Source organism: Myotis myotis, unplaced genomic scaffold (genome assembly GCF_014108235.1).
Source record: "Myotis myotis isolate mMyoMyo1 unplaced genomic scaffold, mMyoMyo1.p scaffold_m19_p_6, whole genome shotgun sequence".
NCBI classification, from domain to species: domain Eukaryota; kingdom Metazoa; phylum Chordata; class Mammalia; order Chiroptera; family Vespertilionidae; genus Myotis; species Myotis myotis.
Genome location: NW_023416368.1, coordinates 50636893 through 50662427, shown reverse-complemented (window position 1 = coordinate 50662427; position 25535 = coordinate 50636893). Strand labels below are relative to the sequence as shown.

General features: G+C 38.9%; 1 protein-coding gene across 7 annotated transcripts in view; it reads left to right on the top strand.

Moving 5' to 3' along the window:
* INPP4B (inositol polyphosphate-4-phosphatase type II B) overlaps positions 1 to 25535 on the top strand; it is a 563010-nt gene that overhangs the window by 492040 nt on the left and 45435 nt on the right. For all 7 annotated transcript variants that reach the window (XM_036311860.1, XM_036311863.1, XM_036311861.1 and 4 more), the window contains 7 exons: positions 7611 to 7783; positions 9357 to 9480; positions 10982 to 11099; positions 14220 to 14360; positions 16770 to 16867; positions 21717 to 21829; positions 25192 to 25346. In XM_036311860.1, the coding sequence (XP_036167753.1) occupies positions 7611 to 7783; positions 9357 to 9480; positions 10982 to 11099; positions 14220 to 14360; positions 16770 to 16867; positions 21717 to 21829; positions 25192 to 25346 (922 nt within the window). The remainder of the gene's footprint in view (positions 1 to 7610; positions 7784 to 9356; positions 9481 to 10981; positions 11100 to 14219; positions 14361 to 16769; positions 16868 to 21716; positions 21830 to 25191; positions 25347 to 25535) is intronic.

The window sequence follows — 25535 nt, the reverse complement described above, 5'->3', positions numbered from 1 at the left end:
CAAGAATGATTTAACAATTTTCGGCGTCAGCAGAACTGGAGGAGTGGGGTGGCTATGTACTCATTAGGAAGAAACAGGTTTTGTGGCCAGGAGTAGGAACTCATTTGGAACATGTTATATTTACATGGAAATATCAAGTATACTGTTAGAGGTAAGGATCTGGAATTGAGGGGAGAGGTTCGGGTTAAAGATAAAAATTTGGAAATTGTCATCGTGCTTAAAGCCATGAAACTGAATAATGTCAACAAAGGATTGAATTTTTCAGAGAATGGGAAATGTTCTACAGATCACAACGGGAAACATCCCAATTTTATTAGTGCAAAAAGAAGTGGAGGAACCAGCAACAAAGTTGGATGAGGCATGGTCAGTAAGGTAGGCGGATACCAGGAGAGTATGACATTCTGAAATCCAGGATTAGAAAGAATTTCATAAGGGAATGATTGACATGCCTAATGCTGCTGATAGATCAAGTGAAACAAAGACTGAGAAATGGCTTTGGATTGAGCAGTGTGGAAGTCACTGGGGACAGTGGCAAGAGTAACTTTATTAGAGCAGAAAGAGTTTACACCCAAGTAGAGTGGGTTGAGCAAGAAGAAGAAAAGGAAGTGCAGACAGCATGTGTAGACAACTCTTGATGAGGTTCACTGTGAAAGGAAGCAGAGAAATAGGATGGCGCTGTAGAGGAGACGAGAATCAAAAGAGGGTTATTTTTTAAAGATGAGGAGGTAACAGCATGTTTGTGTGGTAATGGGAATGATCCAGTAACAAAGGAAATATTGACAATGTAGGAGAAAGGGGAGAGAATTGCTTGAGTGACACTCTTAAGTAGAGGAGAGGAAATGAGATCTGGTACACAAATTGAAGTTCGTAGCTACAAGAGTTTTTGGGATTTCTCTCAGAAATAGGAGAGAAGGGGCAGGCTAGAAGAGGTTCATGGGGGGAAAAAGAGGGACATATGTAATACTTTCCATAATAATGATTAATAATAATAATAATAATAATAATAATAATAATAATAATAAAAATTCTTCTCAAACCAAAAAAAAAATAGGAGAGAAGGATGAGCATAAGAAACAAATGCAAGATAGGTTGGGAGACAGTGCATGATATGTAAATTACTTTATGATTGTTTTCTTTGTTGTTGTTGTTTTTTTGAAGATATAGCTAATATTTTGGGGGTTGCTTTAAAAATATTGCCTGGCCCTAGCCAGTTTGGCTCAGTGGATAGAGTGTTGGCCTGTGGACTGAAGGGTCCTGGGTTCAGTTCTGGTCAAGGTCACATGCCTGGGTTGCGGGCTCGATCCCCAGTAGGGGGGCATGCAGGAGGCAGTAGATCAGTGATTCCATCATTGATGTTTCTACCTCTCCCTCTCCTTTCCTCTCTGAAATCAATAAAAATATATTATAAAAATAAAAATATTACCAGTATTATTTAATTCTTTCAACACTTATAGGAGTAATTGTACACATTTAATGGGCGAAGAAGTAGAGTTGAAGTCACCTGTGGCCTGTCATGCCCACTCTAGTGGCAGAGTCCTGAGGTTACAGCTTTTATTAAGGCTGAAAGGCAAAATAAGCCCAATGCATGCGAGTGGGTGACTCTTCCAGGTCCAGCATAACCCCCCATTCCACCGTGGTGCTATACCAAATACAGAGCTTGTTTGATTAATGGATTTAGTTCCTGGAAACTGTCTTAGCAGAATTTACTTAAAGCTTTCAACTTTGTGCTTCGAAATGAGAAATTTAGCCAGGATATCAGTTGATGCATTTCCTTTGCTATTTTTCTAAGAGGAAGACTGGAAAGTTTTATGACACTGTTTTCTCAGGCTGGCAGGGTTTAAACAAACAAGGTTTCTTTGACATGAGGAAAGGTTGCCTTTGTTCTTCTCATAGCAGCTTGTCTCCAGTTGAATAGTACACTCATACTTTCATACATCCAGAAGGTGCCCAGCTCAGTCATTTACCTTGGATCCTAGTTCAGTGGACACAATGAGGAGTACATTTTAGATACATGTGTGTCCTTTGTGTGACTACCCTTGGCACCTTCAAGACTGCCCTGAGGTAGAGGTAAAGGAAGGCACAGCATAACTCCAGGGTTACAATAAAGCTTGTCTCCCTACAGGAGACCCATTATTTGCAGATTTGGTCTTGCATCTTAGCTTTTGGCTCATCTGCTCATATATACTCTGCACCTTCCTCCTTCTCTCCCACCCCTACTTACCTCATCCCCTATCCCTGCTATGGTGACTGCCCACCTAGCTTTCCATTGTTGTTTTTTGTTTGTTTGTTATCTTTTCTCAGAGCTTCAGACTCAACATTTACTTTCACTTTATTCATCCTTTTCCAAGTTCTTGAGTCATTTCAGCCCCTTCCTGCCCTCCTGCTATCCCCCCTTACGGGCCCTCCAGTCATTTAGAGGCACTTGTTTATGGCATTTGGCATTATCAAACCAGGCGCCCCTCCGGACTCTGTTCCTACAAAGCCTCACTTTCAGGTGCTCACTGCCTGCAGGCCATCAGCTTCCCTGAACTCCCTTCAGTGAAAACATTCTTAAAGTGTTCAGCAAAAGACACACCCAGGAAAACATAATCTTCTCACCAGAGATGTATTCTCTTTTCTCTTCTCTCTTCACTCTTCTCAATGTGTTTTGTCACTGTCCCATCTTTTATAGCACTAACCAAACTTGCTGATATTGTAGGTATTATTTTATACCTCTTACCTTCCATTCTACATTTTAACCTCCTTGAGGGCAGAGGCCATGAGTTATAAGTACTAGTATCACCTATAGGACCTCATAGCTGGGAGGTTCTATTTGCCTAACAAATGAGTGTATTTCTTGTGGTGGCAGTGAAAAAAGGGAGAAAAAGTGACATAAGGAAGATAGGTTAGCATTTGTTAACAAAAGATATATCCAGATTGAGTTTTTAATTATCCTGGACCAAAGCCAGGAGATGGATGATGAAGATGGGCAAGGTGTAGGGAGACTTAGCGGAGGATATTCTGAGTGACCAGGGAGGATATTCTAGGCATTAAGCCTCAGCAGGTGCTTTCCTTCCCCTATTGCAGGGGTCCTCAAACTACGGCCCGCGGGCCACATGCAAATACAAATATTGTATTTGTTCCCGTTTTGTTTTTTTACTTCAAAATAAGATATGTGCAGTGTGCATATGAATTTGTTCATAGTTTTTTTTTAAACTGTAGTCCGGCCCTCCAACGGTCTGAGGGACAGTGAACTGGCCCCGTTTAAAAAGTTTGAGGACCCCTGCCCTATTGTCTGGGTTAACCTCGTTTCTGTGCTCCATAACCCCGGGATATGTTCAGACACTGGAGGCCTTGTATGAGCAGGTTCCATGACCAAAGTTGGCCACATTATATTATACCAATACGAAGAAGTTTAGCGGTAAGGTATCAGGAGAGGAAGCCTTAGCATTAATTGACCCCTCTAGTTATGATGTTCATGTTATAAAATCATACCTGAAAGACAGGGCCTTCTCTGAGAGGGGCACATAGGCTGCCATATCAGGTGTGGCATAGGACACAGGCCCCTCGTGAACCCACCGGCATTGAGTTCTGGGCATTATAGAAAAGCCCTGTTGGCTGTGGGTTTGGTCTCTTCTTCTCACAACCTTGGAAATGTTATCACCCTCCTTAAAGGCCGTTCTAATCGCCAGGCATCGCAGTTCATCATCTCCTTAACTCAGGCGAAACCTCAAAGCTGGACTCATTTCTGATCTCTTTTCATAAAGATTAATGGGCATGCAATTTTTTAGCTTCTCTTTTTTTTCCTGTGTCTGGAAACTTGTGATAACAAAAACAACAGTGGCTACAGGCTTGTTTGAAGTTAATTATTTTAAATGAGCAAAGGAGACCAAGCACCTGAGAAGAAAATGGCTCAGGAATTGGAAGGAAAGCAGTATGCCCTGTTCCAGTTGGTTGGTATTTGGCTCTTTCATTTTTCTCCTGGGTACCATAAGTGCCGCTGAGCTCAGAGGACTCGAGCATCCTGTGCGGGGAATAGATGGTGTGTGGAGGAGGTGAGGGGCGCCCGCCGTTGTTCTCTGAATCCTTCAGTAAGCTTCACTTGGCTACATTCTAGAAACAGTCAAAGGCTGGAAAACAAGCTCCACTTGGCCAGCTGCCAGCACACTCCACAAAGCTCAGGAAAAGCTCAGTGAAGCCTCGCACATTTTGTTTTCCTGAGCAAAGACTCTGCTTGTTGCTGTCAGGGTTAAGGAGTTTCAGCAAGTTTATATACAGACAATAAAACGTGCTTTTTTGTATTTTCCTCTGTCACTGAAAAGAGCCCAGTGATAGAATCAGAAAGGATGGGGCACTTAGATGCCAAATGGACCAGTAAGCTCCTGGAGAGGTGTTGGTGCAGTGACAAAATTGTGGGGCGTGTGTGTGTGTGTGCACGTGCGTGTAAAATCTTACCTGAAACCTGATGAAACTAAGCTCAGAAGCGTGGACGTGTGCATTTCAGGATTTCCTACTTTGTCTAAATAGGACAGAATGAACACCATCTTCATCCCTATTAGGAAATGGCTTTATCATGAGGACAATGTAAACACCATGTCAGCTGTGGTGTATGGAGAGACAGGAAGGTAAGGGGGAAGTGACAACAGTGTCAGGACTATCGACAGCTGCAGCGATTCTCTTTTCCCAAAAAAATAACTTTCAGGAGAGAAGTAAAGCGTTTGCTGTTTCTTTGTGAGGGTGATTTGGCTGCTCATTGGAGCAAAAAGGCCATTTATGACCTGGCCGGGCCTTTCCTTGGCCTGACACACCATGTTGTGTTTATTTCAGAGCTGGAGAGTCACACTGAGTGGATAGCAACAGGAAACAAACCCAGAGTCATTGCAATTTGCATCTGCTAGTGCAGTTTTTCTTCAGCTGCTGAACTTTGTTTCTTTTCTAGGGAAAAAACACACCTATTTTTAGCTCTCATATGCTTCTCCAAAAGAAACTGACTACTATCCTTAAGACATTCTACCTTGCTGAAAAGCTTGTAATTTTCTCATTCATGATTAATGTTTTCCTATACTGTCATTTCCCTTAAATTTTAGCCAAAAAAGTGTATATAATTATAGTAAATGGAGATACTAGAACATTGTGTACCAGACAAGTATTTAACAATGCTCTTAGGTGTAGAATAAGAGCATATTTCTCTTTCTATATTCCAGGTTTTCACTTTTATTCTAGTAGGACTAGAAATCAGACTTTCTTTTTAAATATCTGATTGCAATTAAGAATCAACTGATCAAATATGAGTGAGAATAGATTTAGAAATGAATTTAAAAATTATCCTGATGCTAATGGAGACATCTGTGATGATTCCTCTTTTAAAGACCTTCAAAAAAGAAAACCCAACAGCCATGTTTACCTTGAGCTGTCACTTGGTATCTAACAAGGGGAAAAGGTAGAACAAGTAAATTTTAGATTATCTCACTAGAAAGAGGAATATGCTCAAATTCCATGGCCAAGATTGTGACCACTTAACACAGGATAGCATGATTCAAGGTGCCTACACAGTATACATGGTTCCACTTGGGAACCATGCATGTGTATAAAGAAGTTTAAATCAGTTGCTTGAATGGAGTGACAAAGTGGTCCTGCTTCAGCCTGAGGAAACAGCGCCACCTGCTGCTTGAGCTTTAGTTTATGGTTGAGCACTCTAATAGAAACTGATCTTTACAGACCTAAGCACAAAATGTTGGTCTATTGTTATCTTTTAAGATTTACATTGGAGTCAATTTATTGAAATATTTGGTTTTTTATGTGTGTGTGTGTGTGTGCATGTTTTAGTGTATACATTCATATTGAGAACAATTATTAAATAAAAGAATGGGAGAGAGAATAGGAGAGAAAAGAATATAAATATGAAAAAAATGGGAATATAGAGTGTTCCTTCTTGGTGTCTTTTATTCTGAAACTAAGTGATGTTGTCCATTTGCTTTTTTATGTGTAGTAATCACATAAGAATCAATAGATAACCAAGCTTGTTTAAATTGAACCATTTTTCATATTTTATCCTAGTCTGCCCAAAAGTGAGTCTTTTATTAAATGATTACAGATTTATTAGGCTTTCATTGAGTTCCCCTTTCTCTAGTGTTTTTATTCAGAGCATAACACTTAATTGTACAATATTTTAAATAACTCCCAATGTTCCTAATGTATTTTTGTCATAGCATCGCATAAGCATTTACAAGAGCATATCTTTTTATTAAGTTGAGGTCATTAATTACCCTTCCAACCATTTTGGTTTATTTCATTTAGTGTATTATACCACAACATAAATAAGTGACAGTAGACATGGAACAATAGTGATTTTTTTAAATAGTGATTATGATTTTTTTCTCATTCCCTATAACTCTCCCAAGATCTTAACTGCTACTGACCACTGACATTAATTATGGTGAAACTTACGCTTCCATGCTGAGAATCTGTATCATTTCAGATCCTGATTCATAATTAATTTTCAACATACACTCATTTCTTTAAATCTGTCATACTATATATATGTATATATATATGTATATATATATATACATATATATTTATATAAAATTTATTTCAGAGAGGAAGGGAAAGAGATAGAAAGATAAAAACATCAATGATGAGAGAGAATCATTGATTGGCTGCCTCCTGCACATCCCCTACTGGGGGGGGATTTAGCCCAAAACCTGGGCATGTGCCCTTGGCCGGAATCAAACCTGGGACCCTTTAGTCCCCAGGTCAACGCTCTATCCACTGAGCAAAACCAGCTAGGGCAATTTATTTATATTTTAATAGGATGTCACACAACCCAGAATTTGTCCTTTTTGATATTTGTTAGGGCTTTGATTTTCTAACACATTGAAAATCATATCTATGTCACATGCCAAAGTCATAATTTTATAATTGAAACACATTCAAAATCTAGGCACACGAAAAGTACAGAGGGTTCCAATTTTGTATCTTGGTTTGAAGAGCAATCTGCTCAAATTCCAAAAACTGTCAAAAACGTGATTTTCTCATGCTTGTCCTTATCTTGAAAGGCTTTTGTTACATGTTTTTTAACATTCAATGAAAACTGATTGAAAACCTGTCATATGTTAGACACTATAGTAAGTTCTGGAGGTTTGGTAATTAAAAAATCAATCCCTTGTCCTCAGTGAGCTCCCTTTCTTGCTGAGCAATAGTGCATAGATAGTTCTAGAACAGTGACCGAAAGTTGCTATGGGCAGGAAAAGAAGTGGAACTCAACTCAAACTTTGGTAAGTGGATTATGTGACTTATGCTAGTTAGGGGGAAATCCTGAATTGAGCCTACAGGTAAACTAAAGTGTTTGTCAGGAAAGGAAGTAGAGGAAGGGTGTTCCAGGTGGAGACAAGATTTGCAGAGACACTGAGATGAAAGAGGACAAGTATTAGGAAATGTGTTGTTCAGTTCACTAAGACTGTTCATCCGGCGTTCAGAGGAGATATTTCAATTGGAGATCTTCAAATCTAAGCTTTGTGAATCTTTAGTAATATGTATAACTTGACTGAGAAAAACAACAAATGGGCTCTATCTTGCAAGACCTTCCATCACTTATCCCACTGTTTTTATACCCCTTTTTCCCCTCCCAGAGGACTGGTATGAACAGCTGTACCCCCTCATCCTTACCCTGAAGGACTGCATGGGGGAAGTGGTGAACCGAGCCAAGCAATCCCTGACCTTCGTACTCCTTCAGGAACTGGCCTACAGCTTGCCCCAGTGTCTGATGCTGACTCTGAGACGGGACATCGTCTTCAGCCAAGCAGTAGGTGCCCCTTGTGTTGTGAGCACAGCACCATGCTGGGTTGTTCGCTGCTATCATTGGTGAAGACAGGGGTCTCCCCTGGGCAGTTTTATTTTTAAAGGGATTCTTTCCTGATAGTTTTGGTACCCAGTTTTTCTTATTCATAACTAGAGACCTGGTGCATGAATCTGTGCACCGGTGCGGTCCCTCGGCCTGACCTGCATGCACCCTCTTGCAATCCGGGACCCCTCAGGGGATGTCAGAGAGGAGGTTTCAGCCTGATTCCTGCAGACCAGGTCAAGGGACCCAACTAGTGCATGAATCCGTGCACCAGGCCTCTAGTATGCATATAAGATCTTTGGTTAATCTCTTACTGCCCTCCCCCCTCCCCTCTTCCCTCTGAGATTCATCAGTCTGTTCCATGTTTCCATGCCTGTGCATTGAGCCCACTCGTGGTCATTGCGCATCATAGCTACTGGCCAGTTGGCCGGTCACTTAGGCTTTTAGATAGATAGATGGATAGATAGATAGATAGATAGATAGATAGATAGATAGATAGATAGATAGATGTAGATGTAGATATAGATATAGATATAGATATAGATATAGATATAGATATAGATATAGATATAGATATGAACCAAACAGTTTATAAGATCTTAGTATTTATTTCTTCAGAGGTGGCCAAGTCTCTGAAAGGTAGATGTAGAAATTTCAGAAAAGAGAGTCTGTGAAGGAAAGGGTCACCCATGCTGTCATTGTATCATACCTTGGGGTCTCTGTACAGAGCACAGTGGAAGGAAAGGGATAGTGGCCAGCTAGGACTGGCAAAGGGGCCTATTTGCAACCCACTATTTATACAGCTCCTTCATGGATTCCAGGATGGGGCCTCATTATGGTCTCTTGTTTAGTTTAGAAAATAAATTTGCCAGCAGGAAGGCTTGAACAGGAGGTTTGACAGGAGCACCTCCTTTGCCTACACCCAACCAGATTCCATGACACCAAGACTGGCTTCCATCACAGTGGCTATGCAGGGGCCTTCTTCTCCCCCTCCTCCCTCCGCCCCATGAGTTTTATAGACAGCCACAGGGAGGGAGAGAGACAGAAGGCCTCTCTTTCTAAACATTTAAGACCAATGGAGTATTTTAACCAAACTGCCCCTGTCATGGATGCTCCAGTGACAAATGGAGCTATGTGCTCTGAGTGATACACATTTCCTCATTGAGTATTTTCAATGATTCTATGAAATGAGTAGTCTTCTATTCTGTATGTGCAAAAAGTATTTTTTAAAATAATAATATGTGTACATTTTAAATAACTTCTAATTGTCTTACTGCTGGAAATGGTAGAGACAGGATTTGTAGTCATGTCAACCTGATTCAGAGCCCATGCTCTTTCCTCTTTCACAATGCCGCCTGCCCCAGCCTTACTTGATCAAAGACTGCCAACTGGTTTCAACATAGATATATAAATAGAGTTTTGTTAAATGTACTTGAGATTTTTTAATTAAATCTCTGATGCCTCAGAAGTCTTCAATATTTTTAAATTAAAGTTCGCTGACCCCCATCAATTTCTTCAATGATTTTTTTTTTAGCTTGCTGGATTGGTCTGTGGTTTTATCATCAAATTACACACAAGTTTGCATGACCCTGGCTTCCTACAGCAGCTTCACACGGTGGGATTGATAGTACAATATGAAGGACTGTTAAGTACATACAGTGAGTATGGATGGTTGGTACATGTGAAAGTCATACTCCTATTCATAGGATATTTGGTCCTTGGATTCCTCAGTTAAACATAAAAATGAAAGTAAAACTTTATTGCATTAAAGCATTCCAGAAGTAATGTAACTTTTCATTCCTTGCATTCACTTTGTAACTGTACTCCCCTCCATTATGTTATGAAAATAGAATTATAAATTATTTCATAGTGGAGACCTAAGCAGCTATCTGGCTTTTTAATAGAAAAGGCTCTTTGCCAACGTAGTTTCAAGAACTGGATTTTTAAAGTCCAACCCTCTAATACCTAGAACTGCACTGTTCAATTCGTAGCCTGGTATGGCTATTGAGCACTTGAAATTTATCTAGTTCAAATCAGTATGTATAAGACACGTATACCAGATTTAACAACTAGTTTAAAAGAAGAGTTTTATATTAATAACTAATTATTTATTTTGATTATATCGATTTATCAATGGAATTATATTTTAGAGATATTGAGTTAAAATAAAATATATTATTAAAATGAATTTAACCTTTTTATTTTAATCTTTTAAAATATGACTACTGAGCCCTGGCTGGGCAGCTCAGTTGATTAGAGCATCCTCCTAATATGCCAAGGTTGTGGTTTGATTCCCCAGTCAGAGCACATACAAGAATCAAACAACGAATGCATAAATAAGTGGAATGACAAATTGATGTTTTTCTGTCTCTCTGTCTCTCTTTCTTTTCCTCTCTCTCTGAAATTAATAAATAAAAAGATTTCTGACTCTCAGAAAATGGAAAATTACATATGTGGCTCACATTCTATTTCTATTGGGCAGTGCTGATTAGAATGGTACTTGATTACCTCCTCCTTAGGCTTTATTTGCCAGTGTATTGAGATATAAAACTAGCATGAGCCTAGGTAGGATCTTCAATTCAGCCATTTCTCTTATTTCTAGAAATCAAAGATCAGTCCTGCCAATGGAAAGAAACTGCAGGACACTTTGTTTCATAGAACAGTCAAAACATCGCTGCTGCCTCCGAGCAAATGAGCACATTCTTTCTTCCCTCAAAGGGCCCGTGAACTGCTGGAGTCCGTTGACATGGCTCTTATTTCACTGATGAAAACTTTCAGCCTCTGAGGAAAAGCATTGAGAATGGATTCGTTTCATTCAGAAACTCCTTTACTAAAATGCTAGAACAAATCCCAGCAGTGAGGTAGACTATCCAGGGACACTTTCTTCAAATAGAGTGCTTGTGCCTGGCTGGTGTGGCTCAGTGGTTGAGCATCAACCAATGAACCAGGAGGTCACGGTTCAATTCCCAGTCAGGGCACAAGCCTGGGTTACAGGCTCAATCCCTAGTAGGGGGTGTGAAGAAGGCAGCCAATCAATGATTCTCTCTCATCATTGATGTTTCTATTTCTCTTTCCCTCTTCCTTCCTCTCTGAAATCAATAAAAATATATTTTTTAAAAATATATTATACTTGTAACCAGGCTCCTTTCTCTCATTTAGGTGATGAAATCGGAATGCTGGAGGACATGGCTGTTGGCATTTCAGACTTGAAGAAAGTTGCATTTAAAATAATTGAAGCCAAATCCAATGATGTGTTGCCAGTTATAACAGGGAGACGGTAAGTGGTGCCCATTTCCTAAAGACCAAGCTTTGTTAGATATTTGAATTGGCTCTTGATGAAGGAGCTGAGGAGAAGTAAGGTTTGCTCTGGAATTTTTTTTTCTCTTTCCCTTGTTGGTGAGAAATAAATGTAGGTGACATGATAGGGGAAGATCTTTAAAAACTCCTAGAAGTCTCCTGACTGTAAATTGTACTGTAGTGAGGTGAGTATGGCATTGCTTCTCTGTGAAATATGAGGACTTCAAAATACCAGCTTGCATGAAGAGAATATTTTCCTCTTTATTACTATCCAGTATAAAGCTCTGGATATTTTTACGTTTGCTAGAATCATTTGGTTAATAGCATCATAATTCTTGAGATGACTTCATATTAAATTCTGTTAAAGGCAGCAACATTTTAGAAAAGATGTATTTATATATCAGGGGCATATGCCACCATTTTTCTTAATTATTTTTGACAATTCACTCCCAGACTGAGATTTCTGAGAATGGCTTTAAATAAATAGCTTCGAAGGTCAGCATATGATAGGCAGAATATCAGAAATAATTAAGAAGATGATGCTGTGTGGTATAGAGCTCCAACAGAAAAATTATATCCTATGGTAAATCATTTCAATCAGAAGTCCTCCAAGTTTTAACCATTCTGCTGTTAGCACTTTTCTATGCTTCCTGATGGTATTTGAAATTTGAAAACATTTTCTGAGCACAGTGAATAAATATGAGGGTACTATAACAGAGAAAGTCCTGCTCATGTTAGAGAGAGATGAAGAGGAGACTAAGTAAGTTCAAGCTAATCTTGTTTTCTTGACTTTAGTAAACGTCTGATAATTTTGCGTGATGGATGACTTGAGGTGGTTGAATGAAAGGTGGCTACTTATACATAAAGAAACAGCACATTCTCATAAAACTAAATATTTCATGTGCCAACTAATGCTTAATTTACCATTCATTGGAAGAAAGAGGAGTAAAATTGCTCATGCATATACCTGGAAAATAGTACCACTCTATAATACTTTAAAGATTATTATCAAAAGGGAGAAACAGATATTTTTATCACAATGTATGAGGGGAGCTTACCAGGCCATTTTATATAGACAGAGTACAGGATGCTGTTTCTGAGGGGATTCTTCAGGCTGTATCTCAATTCAGAAGTCATCATACAGATGTGGACTTCTAGAATGGCTAAGTGCACAGCTGGGCAGATCCTCTCTTCAGAAAGCAACATTACAAATGGACTGAATTGTCTAAGATGGTCCTCTTAGGACTAAGGGAATAATGCACACACAAATTTAGAAGCATTCATTGATGGAAAACTCGTGAGCATTGGGATAAGACAGTTGGAGTCTGTGACCTTGTTGGCAGGTTGCTTCCTGCAACCTCAGCTCTATTTGCACATTACCAGAGGAAGATAGCCCATGAAAACCAGCAGTTTCATTACCAGAGGAGGGGGCTGACAATTCGGATTGGATAGCAGAAAAAAGTACACTCCTGAAAAGTTGTCAGAAACAGTGGTGATTTAGATCATTTTATTCACAACAGCATGAAAAAGGAATAATTACATGGGACTCAATTCAACCAGTACTCCAAGAACTGTACACAGAATACACAAAACATTGCTTAGAGAAATTAATAAGATTCAATAAGTGGAAAGACAGTCCATGCTCACAAATTAGAATTCTCAATATTGTTTAGATGGCAATTCTCCACAACTTGAAATCTCGGTTGAATTTTTTTGTAGAAATTGGCAATCTAATTCTAAAGTTTACATGAAAATACAAAGAACCCATAAAACCAAGAACACTTTTATAAAAGAACAAACCTGGAGGACTTATACTTTCTGTTTTCAAAACTAACTATAAAGCTACAAAAATCAAGACCATGTAGTACTGGCATAAGTATATACGTATAGATCAGTGGAACAGAATGTAGAGTCTAGAAATAAAGTATTACCTTTAGGGTCAGTCAATTTCAACAAAGGTGCCAAAACAAATCAATGGAGAATCTTTTCCAAAAATGTTGCTGCGATAATTGGTTAGCCACATGCATAGGAGAAACTACAGAGATTTCACAAAGAGATCCTTTGATTGTCCTGTGCTTGTTTTCCAAATACATGTATTACAATCCCAGCAGTCTATATAGTTCTGGAATCATATGGATTTTTCTAAATTCTGGGTAAAACTATATTTCTATATTCAATTCACACTGCATCAGAAGATGTCAAGTTTCAAAACATACAAGTAGATATTCATGGTGACCATATTTTATTAATCCTAATTTAAATTTTCAACACTAAACACTACGAGTAGTGTTTTTGTGGGGTTTTTTGTTTTTTTAATGTTTATTGTTGAAAGTATTACATATGTCTGCTTTTTTTCCCCACTGACCCCTTCTAGCCTTCCCTGCCCCTGCCCCAGGCCTTCACCACACTATTGTCTGTATCCATGGGTTATGCATATATGCATACAAGTTTTTGGTTGATTTCTTCCTACCCACCTTCTGAGATTCGACAGTCTGTTAGGAGTATTTTTTAATGGAAATTTCCAATTTCCAAAAATATCCACCTGTGATATGCTAATGTTGCAAAATGATAAGGAACTCCCAACGGTTTGCCTTAAATAATGAAACTATTGCATTTGCATCAGGCCATCACAAAGAGGGAGGTTCATCAATAATATCAGGCCATAATTGTTAAAAATGTTATAAATTATTCGGCTTCTTAGATTCACTATATTAAGAAATGTATCATGAATTACTTTGTTGTTCTTGCTATCAGTTGGTTTTTTAAAATAACTAAATCAATAAAACAAATATTGAGGTTCTTATGCACATACCACTGATACACAACAATGAACTGAAACTTTCTTCCTTTCCTACCGGAACTCGGAACAATGGACAGAAATCAAACATGTAAACAATCCTTTATGCCAAGTAATTTAGTACAGAAGTGAATGAAATGAGTATTGAATGAATTAATAACAGAAAATAAGCAGATAGCAGCCACAAACCTAAATCAGTGCTATATTCCAACTGTTTTATTGTTTGTTTCCAATGAATCTAAAATAACATAAAAACGAATGAAATAAGCAATACTTCCTCTCTTTGTCCTTCACTTGCTTCAGTGAACATTACGTGGTGGAGGTGAAGCTTCCAGCGAGGATGTTTGAGACTCTACCTCTGCAGATCAAAGAAGGGCAGTTACTGCATGTACATCCCGTACTTTTTAACGTCGGAATCAATGAACAGCAAACTCTTGCTGAGAGGTAAGCGTCAGGTATAAGATTGATATTCAGGTTTTCTTTCTATTTATTTTTTAATTTCTTTTTAATTACAGTTTATATTAAATATTATTTGGTATTGGTTTCAAGTGTACTAGAATAGCAGTTAGACAATCAGATATTTTAGAACTAGTGTTTGCCCTGATATTTCCAGTACCTGCCTGGCACCATGCTAAGTTGTTACAATATTACTAACTATATTCCCTATGCTGTACTTTACATCCCCATGATTATTTTCTAACTACCAATCTGTACTTCTCAATCCTTTCATCTTTTTCACTCAGTCTCCCAACCCCCTTCCCACTGGCAACGCTCAGTATGGTCTCTGTATGAGTCTGTTTCTGTTAGAGAGAGAAGTAGGTTTTTAGTTTAAACCAGGGGTGGGGAATCTCTGGCCCATGGGCCATAGAAGGCCTGTAAAATCATTTGGTTGGACCCTGCCAAGGCATTAGGGGTGAGTTAATTAAATGTTCGACCAAATATAGCGGGCTAATTTTTAAGTTGAGATTGTGGTATGACTCTCGAATGATGTTATAAATATCTAAATGGCCTTTGGCAGAAAACAGGTTCCCAACCCCTAATTTAAACCTAGGAAATGCTTATTGAAAACATAAGATATGTAATATACATGTAGAAAGTTTTATCTTGAGAAAAAGGCAGAAGTGCACCAGTGCAGAGGGTGTAGGCCTTCATGGTATGGACAGAAAAAAATACTGGCGGAACTACTCCCTGAGAGGTTGGAGGGCTGTGCATGTGCCCTTGTCAGTGTGTATCCTATCTAATAAAAGACAAAAAGGGTAATTAACCGTACCTTCGCTACACTTCCCATTGGCTAATCAGGGTGATATGCAAATTAACTGCCAACAAAGATGGCAGCCGGCAGCCACGCAGCTGAAGCGAACAGGAGGCTTGCTTGCTCCAGTGATGGAGGAAGCCAAGGTTCCCCGCCTGCTGCAGCCCGGCTCTGAGCCCGAAAGCAACAATGTTTCAATTATAGAAGCTAAACAAACCACCGATACCTGCTTTCAGCCGGCCGTGGCATCAGAGCTGGGAGCGCCAGTGATGGCAACAATGTTTCAATTATAGAAGGTAAATAAATCCCAGAATAAAAAAAAAAAAGAAAAAAAGGAGAGGCTGGGAGCTTCAGTCCCGGCCAGCCTGAAAACGGCCCTCAGCCCCTCACCCAGACTGGCCAGGCACCCAAGCGGGACCCCCACGCTGATCCAGGACACCCTTCAAGGCAAACCAGCCAGACCCCACCCGTGCACCAGGCCTCCATTCTATATAGTAAAAGGGTAATATGCAAACTGACCCTAACAGCAGAACAACTGGGAATGACTGGTCACTATGACACACACTGACCACCAGGGGGCAGACGCTCAATGCAGGAGCTGCCCTCTGGTGGTCAGTGCGCTCTCACATGGGGGAGCTCTGCTCAGCCACAAGCCAGGCTGAAGGCTGCCAGTACAGAGGTGGTAGTGGGAGCCTCTCCTGCCTCCTCAGCAGCGCTAAGGATGTCTGACTGCAGCTTAGGTCTGCTCCCGCTGGCAAGTGGACATCCCCTGAGGGCTGTCGGGCTGCCAGAGGGATGTCTGATTGCCATCTTAGGCCCAATCCCCGGGGAAGCAGGCCTAAGCCAGCAGGTGGTCATCCCCCAAGGGGTCCCAGACTGTGAGAGAGCACAGGCCAGGCTGAGGGACCCCTCCCCCCCCACCGAGTGCACCAATTTTTGTGTACCGGGCCTCTAGTAAGTCTATATGCAGCCTAGAGTCCAGTCCTGGACCTCTCCTCAAGTCTCATGGTGAAGAGGAAGATTGGAGGGATAAAAAGAGAGAAGAAAGTTATCTATGTCTCAGAGATGTAGTCCTGCAGAGGTGGGAAGACCAACATTAAGTGAATATCAGTTATGTACAAGTACAGGGGCTGGTGTTTTAGACTTGATGTTTCATTCAAGTTTATATTTGGTGATTATGAAAATATTTTGGTGTGTCAAGGGGATTGGTGGAATGACTCAGGGCCAGTGGTGACTGGGATGTGTTTGAAATCACTATTGTGCAACATTTTCTGGAAAAAAAAAAAAAGGAGACTCCTGCCCTGGCCAGTGTGGCTCGGTTGGTTGAACATTGTCCTGTGTACCATGACATTGCTGATCGGATTCCATGCCCATGCTGTGGGTTCCATCCCCAGTAGGGGTCATGCAGGAGGCCTTGGTCAAGGTGAAGCTCCACATCAGTATTTCTCTCTCTTCGCCCTTCCTCTCTCTAAAAAAAATAAAATAAAATAAAGGAGAGTCCTTAGGCAACTGTAGCCATCTATTTTAAAAGGAAAGATGAAATGTGTTCCTTTCAGGTGCTATTTTATGACTTATTACTGTTTTCTTTTTTCTCTTTTTAGGTTTGGAGATGTTTCTTTGCAAGAAAGTATTAATCAGGAAAATTTTGAACTTCTAAAAGAATATTACACGATATTTATGGAAAAGATGCCTCCTGATTGTAAGTCTGAGAGTTATAGAAAACAATAATAATTGCTTGATTATAAATCTTCAGGAGAGGTCGGATATAGAGGTCAATGGAAGAAAGAAGCAGGTGCTGGTGATGTGAGAGCAATTTTGAGATTCTCTGAACCAACATAGCTGATTGGCAAGGTGGCATGGTCCACACCTGCCTCGTTACCCTGGTTGCTCTCTTGAATGTGTCCGGCTGGTCATGCCAGGACAGTGATGGCGAACCTTTTGAGCTCAGCGTGTCAGCATTTTGAAAAACCCTAACTTAACTCAGGTGCCCTGTCACATATAGAAATTTTTTGATATTTGCAACCAAAATAAAACAAAGACATATTTTTGATATTTATTTTATATACTTAAATGCCATTTAACAAAGAAAAATCAACCAAAAAAATGAGTTTATGTGTCACCTCTGACACGCGTGTTATAGGTTCGCCATCACTGTGCTAGGACATTGTCAGTGCCACTGGACAATACCAAAAGTAAAAATAAGAAACTTATCATTAGAAATCTCAGTTGAGTCCAATAGAAATTTTGTGTCATTCTTAACCATGTAAAAGACTTTAGTAAAGGTTTAGGTTTTTTATTTATAAGCTACATCAGATGCATCATGCATATCCAAGGAGAAAATCAGATAGAATACAACTTCTGTAGGGGATATAAAGTGATATAAAATAAGGAACCAGTTTATCACATATACTTATTGCAATATTTATGTGAAAAACTATTAAGGCATCTAAGTCTATAGAAATATGTTTTACACCTGTGGATTCTTCTTTTATTTTCCCTCCCTCCCTCTCTTCCTTCCTTCCTCTCTCTCTTTCTTTCTTTCTTTCTTTCTTTCTTTCTTTCTTTCTTTCTTTCTTTCTTTCTTTCTTTCTTTCTTTCTTTCTTTCTCTTTTCCTAAGAATGGAAAAGCCATGTCCTGTAAATCTTTGCTGTCTTCATCTGAATCGAGAAGTAAATATCTGAAATTGGTGCCGGAACTGTTGACAGCCGGGAAGTCTGTTGGCTCTATCTGGGTACTATGTGCTGTGGATTTCTCCTTCCACATCTTTGGATAGTGATGTAGCTCTCAGACGGTTGTTCTCTCTGCCTTGACTCTAAGGCACACTAAACCATCAGGATGTACTTCCCTTCACATCCTACCTGGCCTCTTTGACCAACTGCAGAGACTCTGGTGGGGCAGATCTGATGCTTCTCTCTCTTCTTGCTCTGATCCTCCCATTGGGTTGCATGACCTCAGAAACCTTTCAAGGCCCCTTTCATGCCCACCTAGATCATTGAGACACCTAAATTTGGGGTTAGCAAATAATAAAATAAAATAAAGCACTTCTATAAATCACTAGCACAAACAATTCCATGTTTTAGAGTCACCATCACATTTGCTATATGATTTGGAGCAAATGTGATAGTGATTTGGTTGGACGAAATGCTTCTTTCTCTATCCTTTAAATGAGGAGTAAGCAAGTATTAGTTTATCATCTCAGACCTCTCTCTTGTCTCTTGATAATGTCCATTTCTTGCACTTTTCCCAAACAAAGGAGAAGGGTATTGTCATCCAGGTCTATTGGAATGCTTCCACTAGTTGAGTCCTGTGTCAGCCCTATAAGGGAGGGCTGCCTGGCCCTGTGAGCTAAGAAGGAAAAACACCCAGGGCCCTTTGTGAGCTGAATATTGTAAACTATCTTTACAATATTTCATATCCCTGTCCAATATATAATGGGTTTAGTGGCTCTGCAATATTAAAATGATTTCCCCCACCCCATTTCATCCCTCTGCTACTCCTAGTGTTGACACTGTCCCTTTGTGACTCAAGGATGGCTGCCGTGAACTATTCCCATCCTCAACCAAAGAGCTTTTCTTCCCCTTTGCGTTTTACAGAGTCCTGAGCCTCCCTCACCTGGAACATCACAGATCACTTGCATCCATACCCCTGCAACAATTGCCCAGGTCAGAGTCAAGTTCTGACTGGCTTAGATTTAGATGCACATCCCTGAACTAGTCCTGATTTCAAGGGTGATGGAATTGTATCGATTGACTTCAGAGTGAGAACGTGATTGATCCCAAGTAGATTTTATGCCTGCTATGCAGTGGGAAGTGAGTGGAACAGGTGCTGGGATTCATTTCCATTTCATCTGAGACTCTGACAACTTAAAATAATTGACAATGAGGGGATGGATGAGGCTATTGCCTTGGCCTCATTAGTGTTACAGTTCGATCAGCTGAGAGTTCACAGTCCTATTCCTGTTCATCACTCAACACCCTGTCTTTGATTCAGGTCAATGTCCGATTCAGAACTCTTGTTGAAGAAGCCCCATTTGACGAAACAAGGAGAAAGGGTGTACTCCAAAGTGCATGTGTACTTGGCTGTTCTGTTCCATTGGGAGGCGGTGGGAGTCAGTCTCTGGTTTTGTGAATGTTCTTGATCGTGATCTCTGTGCACCTGTGTATGTGTAAGAGAACATTTTCTACTTTGGATAAATTCTGAGAAGCTTGGCATCCTATCCGAGGCTACGAACTCTCTTAAGAGCTATGAATGTCTTCCTCTGTTTTTCAGAGTTGACACAGAATTTAATGATGTAGCCTCTTCTGCCAAGACTTTTATTAATTGTTTTCCACTGCAAGTCAATTAAACTTGACAGGGTTCTTGTCCTTATTTTGCAGTTGAGAAAATAGGGACAGAGGGTTAAGCAACTTGCCCAAGACCACACATCAAAGTTGGAGTAAGATTTGGCACTAGAAATCACTTTTCTAGAATTTTGGCTGGGTGCTTTCTTTAAAAACAATTATGAAAGTTTCAATCAAACAAACAAAAAACAGATCATCAAATAACAAACACTAGGGAACTTGTCCTTCAGCCTCACAGATTTTGTAGGAAAGAAATATTTTCAGTTAAAGGGGAAGCCCTGTCTGGTTTCCATCTCTAACCCTCCTGCCTCTGAGCAAATCAATACCCTGAATTTGGTGTTCTGCCTTCTCATACACTTTCTTACTCCAAATGTATGCAACCATAGAAAATATGGTACAGCTTTGCACATTTAACTTTATATTATTGCTGTTATCTTATATGAATCCTGCTATAATTTGCAGTTTTTACTCAACATGTTTTGTATATATTTATGATGTTACATACAGCATTTATTTATTTTACCTATATATTACATTGCAGCACGATGTAACAGTTTACTGTTCTCTCTTTGAAATTTAAATTTTTAAAAAATATTAAACAAAGCAATGAACATTTTTGTACTTTCACCTTTTTTATTACATTATTCAACCCCATTTGAATAAATGATATTCCTATGGAGATAGGCATAGAGATTAGTTGCTCTAAGTTTGTTGTTAGAGGAATGCAGGAGTGAGGAGCAAAAAGCAAAACTTATTGGCTATATTTACATTTTAGGAGACTGATTTTCAGACTAAAACCAATCTATGTTCTATTGGCACCATGATTTTCAGTGGCTATGTAAGGCTCTATCATTATATCTTGAAAGCTCATCTATTAATCTACAAACTAGTCATTACTTATGATACTTCTTTCAAGAACCAGATCTGAGTTTCTGTGGCCTGCAAGATTTTTGTCATGTTGAAAAAAACTTGGCAGCAAGTAAAGTGTTGGATTGATATGGATGTGCTCTGAATAAGGCAAGTTTTGTCATGACAGACATGGAAATAGTGACTTGAAACTGTAAGCACATCAAAATGATCCCTTCTAAAAAACATGCAATGGGGAGAGGGGGTGAAATTACAAGGAATATCATGTCTGTCTATGCTAGAGCACTATCCTTATGGGCAAAGGATAGCCATTTGGTTTATATTTAGGAGCTGTATAGGTGGTTTAAAATGGCTGATTAAAAATATCTCCATGTCAACAATGAAACTAAATTATTTTGAAAAATCATTATGCTTTATTCTGGAGTCTCAGAATTCTGAAGAAGCTGGTCCATTGTGTTAAGATGATTGCTTTTTAATACCCATAGTTAATTGTGAAGACACTAGCACAGATTTGGGGAAAATTAATTACTGGCATAGGAGTTGGGAGACTAGGTTTTTTATTTGACTCTGCCTCTGACTGTGAACCTTGTGAAAAAAATCTCCTAAGAATCTTGACATGAGGTTGCCTTAAATCAGTGTTTTTGCAGGATATTTATATTTACCCCATCTAGTCTCTTGATTCAGACTAGCTATTCAGTAATAAAAAATGGAAGGTTATATCCATCTATGCCATGCTATGATTGAAGCAGTCATCATCATTACGAATGTTTTTCTTGCCCTGGTCGGTGTGGCTCAGTTGGTTGGTGCTTCATCCCATACACCAAGAGGTGGTGGGTTTGATTCCTGATTGGTGTTTCTCTCTCCCTCTCCCTTATTCTTTCTCTCAAATCAATTTTTTTAAAAAGAATGTTTTTCTTGTTAGTATGCAATGGTTCTCAACCTGTGGGTCACGAACAATGAAAATATATCCTGCATATCAGATATTTACATTATGATTCATAACAGTAGCAAAATTACAGTTATGAAGTAGCAACAAAAATAATTTTATGGTTGGGGGTCACCACAACATGAGGAACTGCATTAAAGTGTCGCAGCATTAGGAAGGTTGAGAACCACTGGTATTATATGAGACTAGTTGACATTACCACAATTACACAGAATAGGGAAACCGAGTCATGTGTCTAAATAAAGAATAAAACTAGAGGATTAATAAGTATGATTATCCTTACATAGTCTGCTCCAAATAACACCACTTGTTGTCATCGATTGCATTTGCAAATATATTGAGGAAAATTTTGTGAGCAGCTTAATACTGTTTCTTTTTCTTCTCCTTTTTTCAGACATTTCACATTTTCATGAACAAAATGATTTAAAAGGATTATTAGAAAATCTCCATCAAAATATCCAAGCCAAAAAGAGGAAGAATGTAGAAATCATGTGGCTAGCTGCAACGGTAAGCACTGTCCTGTTAGACCTTACTCACTGTCACCGTGAGGACCAGCAATCAATATTGGGTGTCTACTCGATAGGGCCCAACATTTGCACTCTGAGTTACCAGATGTCATCTTCCATTGTCTAGGAGATAAAGCATTGTCATAGTGCTATCAGTAGACTAGAACACAAATTGGAACAAGATAAACTCAATGAGAAAGAATCCTTCTCATTGGCTTTTCTCACAAATCTTGGATATGTTTGACACTTGGAGGTTAGAAGGAAGTGTCTTCAATTTTCTTGATGTTGCATGTTTCAGCCCATCTCATGCTCTAGAGACTTATGATTTCAACAGAATGTAGTTATCAGATCTCTGACTTAAAGCCTCAGTAAGGCTCCTGGACATATTATTCAATTAATGAGTTTGTAAATGTGTTTGCTAATTTAGATATTGGCATAGAATGTATTACTGGCAGATTGCTCTCAGGGTAATGAGCTATATATGGTATGGTTCTTTCTCAGTTAATGACACCCTCAGGGTAGAAGATCTTCCTGCTTTCCCACCCCAGATTTCTACAAGAGTGAGCAAGAGCATCTTGCCTGTGGTTTGCAAGCTCTTATCTGACAACCATTTCAGGCATAGCTCAGATAATCTTACAAGTTTTGCTAAACATTCAGACCCTAAGGAATGGATCTTTTCATTAGGAAAGGCAAACGTTGGAGCTCTCGATGATGAATTCCATGTGTGTAGTTATTCTCAGCATTACTCTTGTAATTTGGAGTTAGGTTAACCCAACTGCTAGCATACTCTATTCATTTGCTATCAATAGTGTTTCAGACAGAGCCTTTCCCCCTACTGTCAGTGCTTACTTTATAATCCAATATTATTTCCTCTCTTCTGTAGAAAAGGAATGGATAATTTACCATAAGTTGAAAGATAAAATAACTTACCAAGAGCAAGGCAGAGGAAAGCAGCTTTAGTTTCCCTTCATGCCCCCTTAGAGCCCCAGGGAAGAACATCAAAGGTAACAATATGAAACATGGCTTTCAGGCGGCTCATTTACACTGGTCCCATTTAGCACCATAGTGCTTTACAGGAAGGTTGTTTTAATAGTTTTTCCCCAGTGTGACTGCTCTTTATATCTTCAAACACTACTATGCTTATTAATTCTCACAAAAATTTCACAAAGGCAGATTGTAAGTTATTTTTGCTCTTTCCCTAATAACATGGTAGCTTGAAGGAAGTCTGATCATTTACCAAGGCTATCTGGCAACTTGGGGACAGATACATGTCATTATATACATACCATGCAATTATGTAAATAGGAAAGTGAAGGATGCACACATGCAAACACAAATGTATATTTTTTCTTAGTGTATGTACTTTCCCATTTGAATATATAAAAACGTTTTCCCATTAATTCCATTCATTTCTGAAATACTGTTCTAAAATTCATATACTGGCCAAATGTGGCTTACTCACAACTTCCCTTTGTGTGAAAGTACCTGTCTTGATGAATACACATATGCACAGTGTGGAAATTTGGCATTCTGTGGGAATATTAACTTTATTATTAATAGCATATCTGTAGGCTGATACCTCAGTTTCAATATCCTGTAAACCAAGGCCCATGATAATACTCTTAAAATGAAGAAATATAGAAATCCCTTTTGACATTTTCAAAAAAGCTTTTACTTCTGCTTCTATTTCCTTTCCCCTTCTATAAATCTATTGATGAAAATACTGCTTTTGATAAGCTTTAACATTCTAATTGAAAAAGATAAAGCTTTTGGTTTTATCTTAACTACATTTTAAAAAATAAAAATGAGAATCTGAAGATCAAATGCCAATCAGATATGTTAAATTAACCTCATATAATTAAAAAGTGTTGTAAAAATGCAGCCTGTCTACTCTGATGAAATGGCCCTGCTTCCTTTCAATTTTAAATTTAGAACACTCAGTATTCTTAGTAGGATGTCACAAATAATAGTGATAATATAGTATTTGAAAATTCATTCTTTTAAAAAATCATATCTGATAAGTAGATAGCAAGATTTATATTTTATTACCATGAATATAGCCCAACCTTTGTTATTTTATATTAAATTTTTTGAAATACTATTTATTTGAATGGATTGGAATTCTCTAGATGGAAAATTATTATATGGTAAAGTCATGCTTTCACAGTTCTCTAGTCACTTTTACTGGAAATAATGAGAAAGTACCAAATAAGGTACTGGTAAATAATAAGGACTGGTAAATCCTAGGCTAAGAATCACCATTAAAATATGGTATAAAACCTTGATAAACTGTATTATTATATCCTCTTCTCAAAACAGTTAAGGCAACTGTGAAGGCCTCCTTGATGGCAGATAATAAAGCAGGCCTGTATTATGTCAGATTTATGTTAACTACATGTTGATGCTAAAGTTGATCGTTGGTATCTGGTATCAGGGCTCTACCAAGGGATATGGAAGAGAAAAGAATGGAATGATTCACCTGTTAACCATGAGGTGATGAGAAAAGAGATTAATGCTTCTCCTGATTTATGGCAGAATAGCAAAAAGAAGGAATTACAGATAAACACAGAATAGAATGGAAGTTAAAGACTTGATTCTTAGAGTTAGGTGGACTTACATTAACATCCTGGCTGGACAGTGTTGTACACAAGTTACTTAACCTCTCCAAACCTTGATGTCCTTGCCTGTAAAATGAGAATAATTATACCTTCCTCCAGGGTTCATGTGCAGTTAATTAAATTTCAAACCTATATGAAATGTATTAGCAGGGCACCGGTACACAGTAGATGTGCAATTAGCAGTGGCTATTTTTTTGGGGGGAAGGGGAGGTGTCCTTATTCTTATTAGTTGTATTGATAAGTGGTTAGTATGATTCACTAAGTGGTTAGAGGTTCCCTCATCTGCTGTGCTGGTACCATGTAGATGTTTGAAATTTTCTAACATTAAGACCAAGACTAGCAAAGGTTGCTTAAGTTGTCCTAAGTAAGACAACATTAGTTATTTAGGATTCAAATCAAGTGTCTGAGCCCCTTCACAATTAAGGTGTTGTTCCTAAGCTGTGATCATTAGGGTTATCCACTGCAGCTGGGCCCCTTCCAGGGAGCATTGCTGCCCCTGCTGGATATTGACCACCCATGTGGTTTCAACAGTCCCACGCCTCACACCATACAAACTACATAAAATCTGTTACACTGGCTTTTGAAACGACCAGCTGTGGTTTTACATTCAATAGGGCAGATCGAACCAACCGTAACTATCACATATTAACATAAATTTAGTGTGTTGAGACAAGAAGAGTTTAGGAGTTCCACCCTAGAGTAACCAGCCAAAGAACAATAAACGGCTTGTCCATCTGTGTTACAGATTTGTCGCAAACTAAATGGTATTCGTTTCACCTGTTGTAAAAGTGCCAAAGACAGGACGTCGATGTCAGTGACGCTTGAACAGTGCTCCATCCTGAGAGACGAGCACCAGCTGCACAAGGACTTCTTCATCCGAGCACTGGACTGCATGAGAAGGTATCCACTTGGCTTTCACTTCCTTTCTTTTAAAATCATTTTAAGGTTTTTGTTGTTCTTTTGTTTGTTGGTTGGTTTGTTTTGCAAATGCATGTTTTACTGGAGAACTAACCACTTAATAACTTCACTGCATTTCCATGGCTTTTCACTCATGACATGAAAGATAATGTACTTTTAAATATTCCCCAG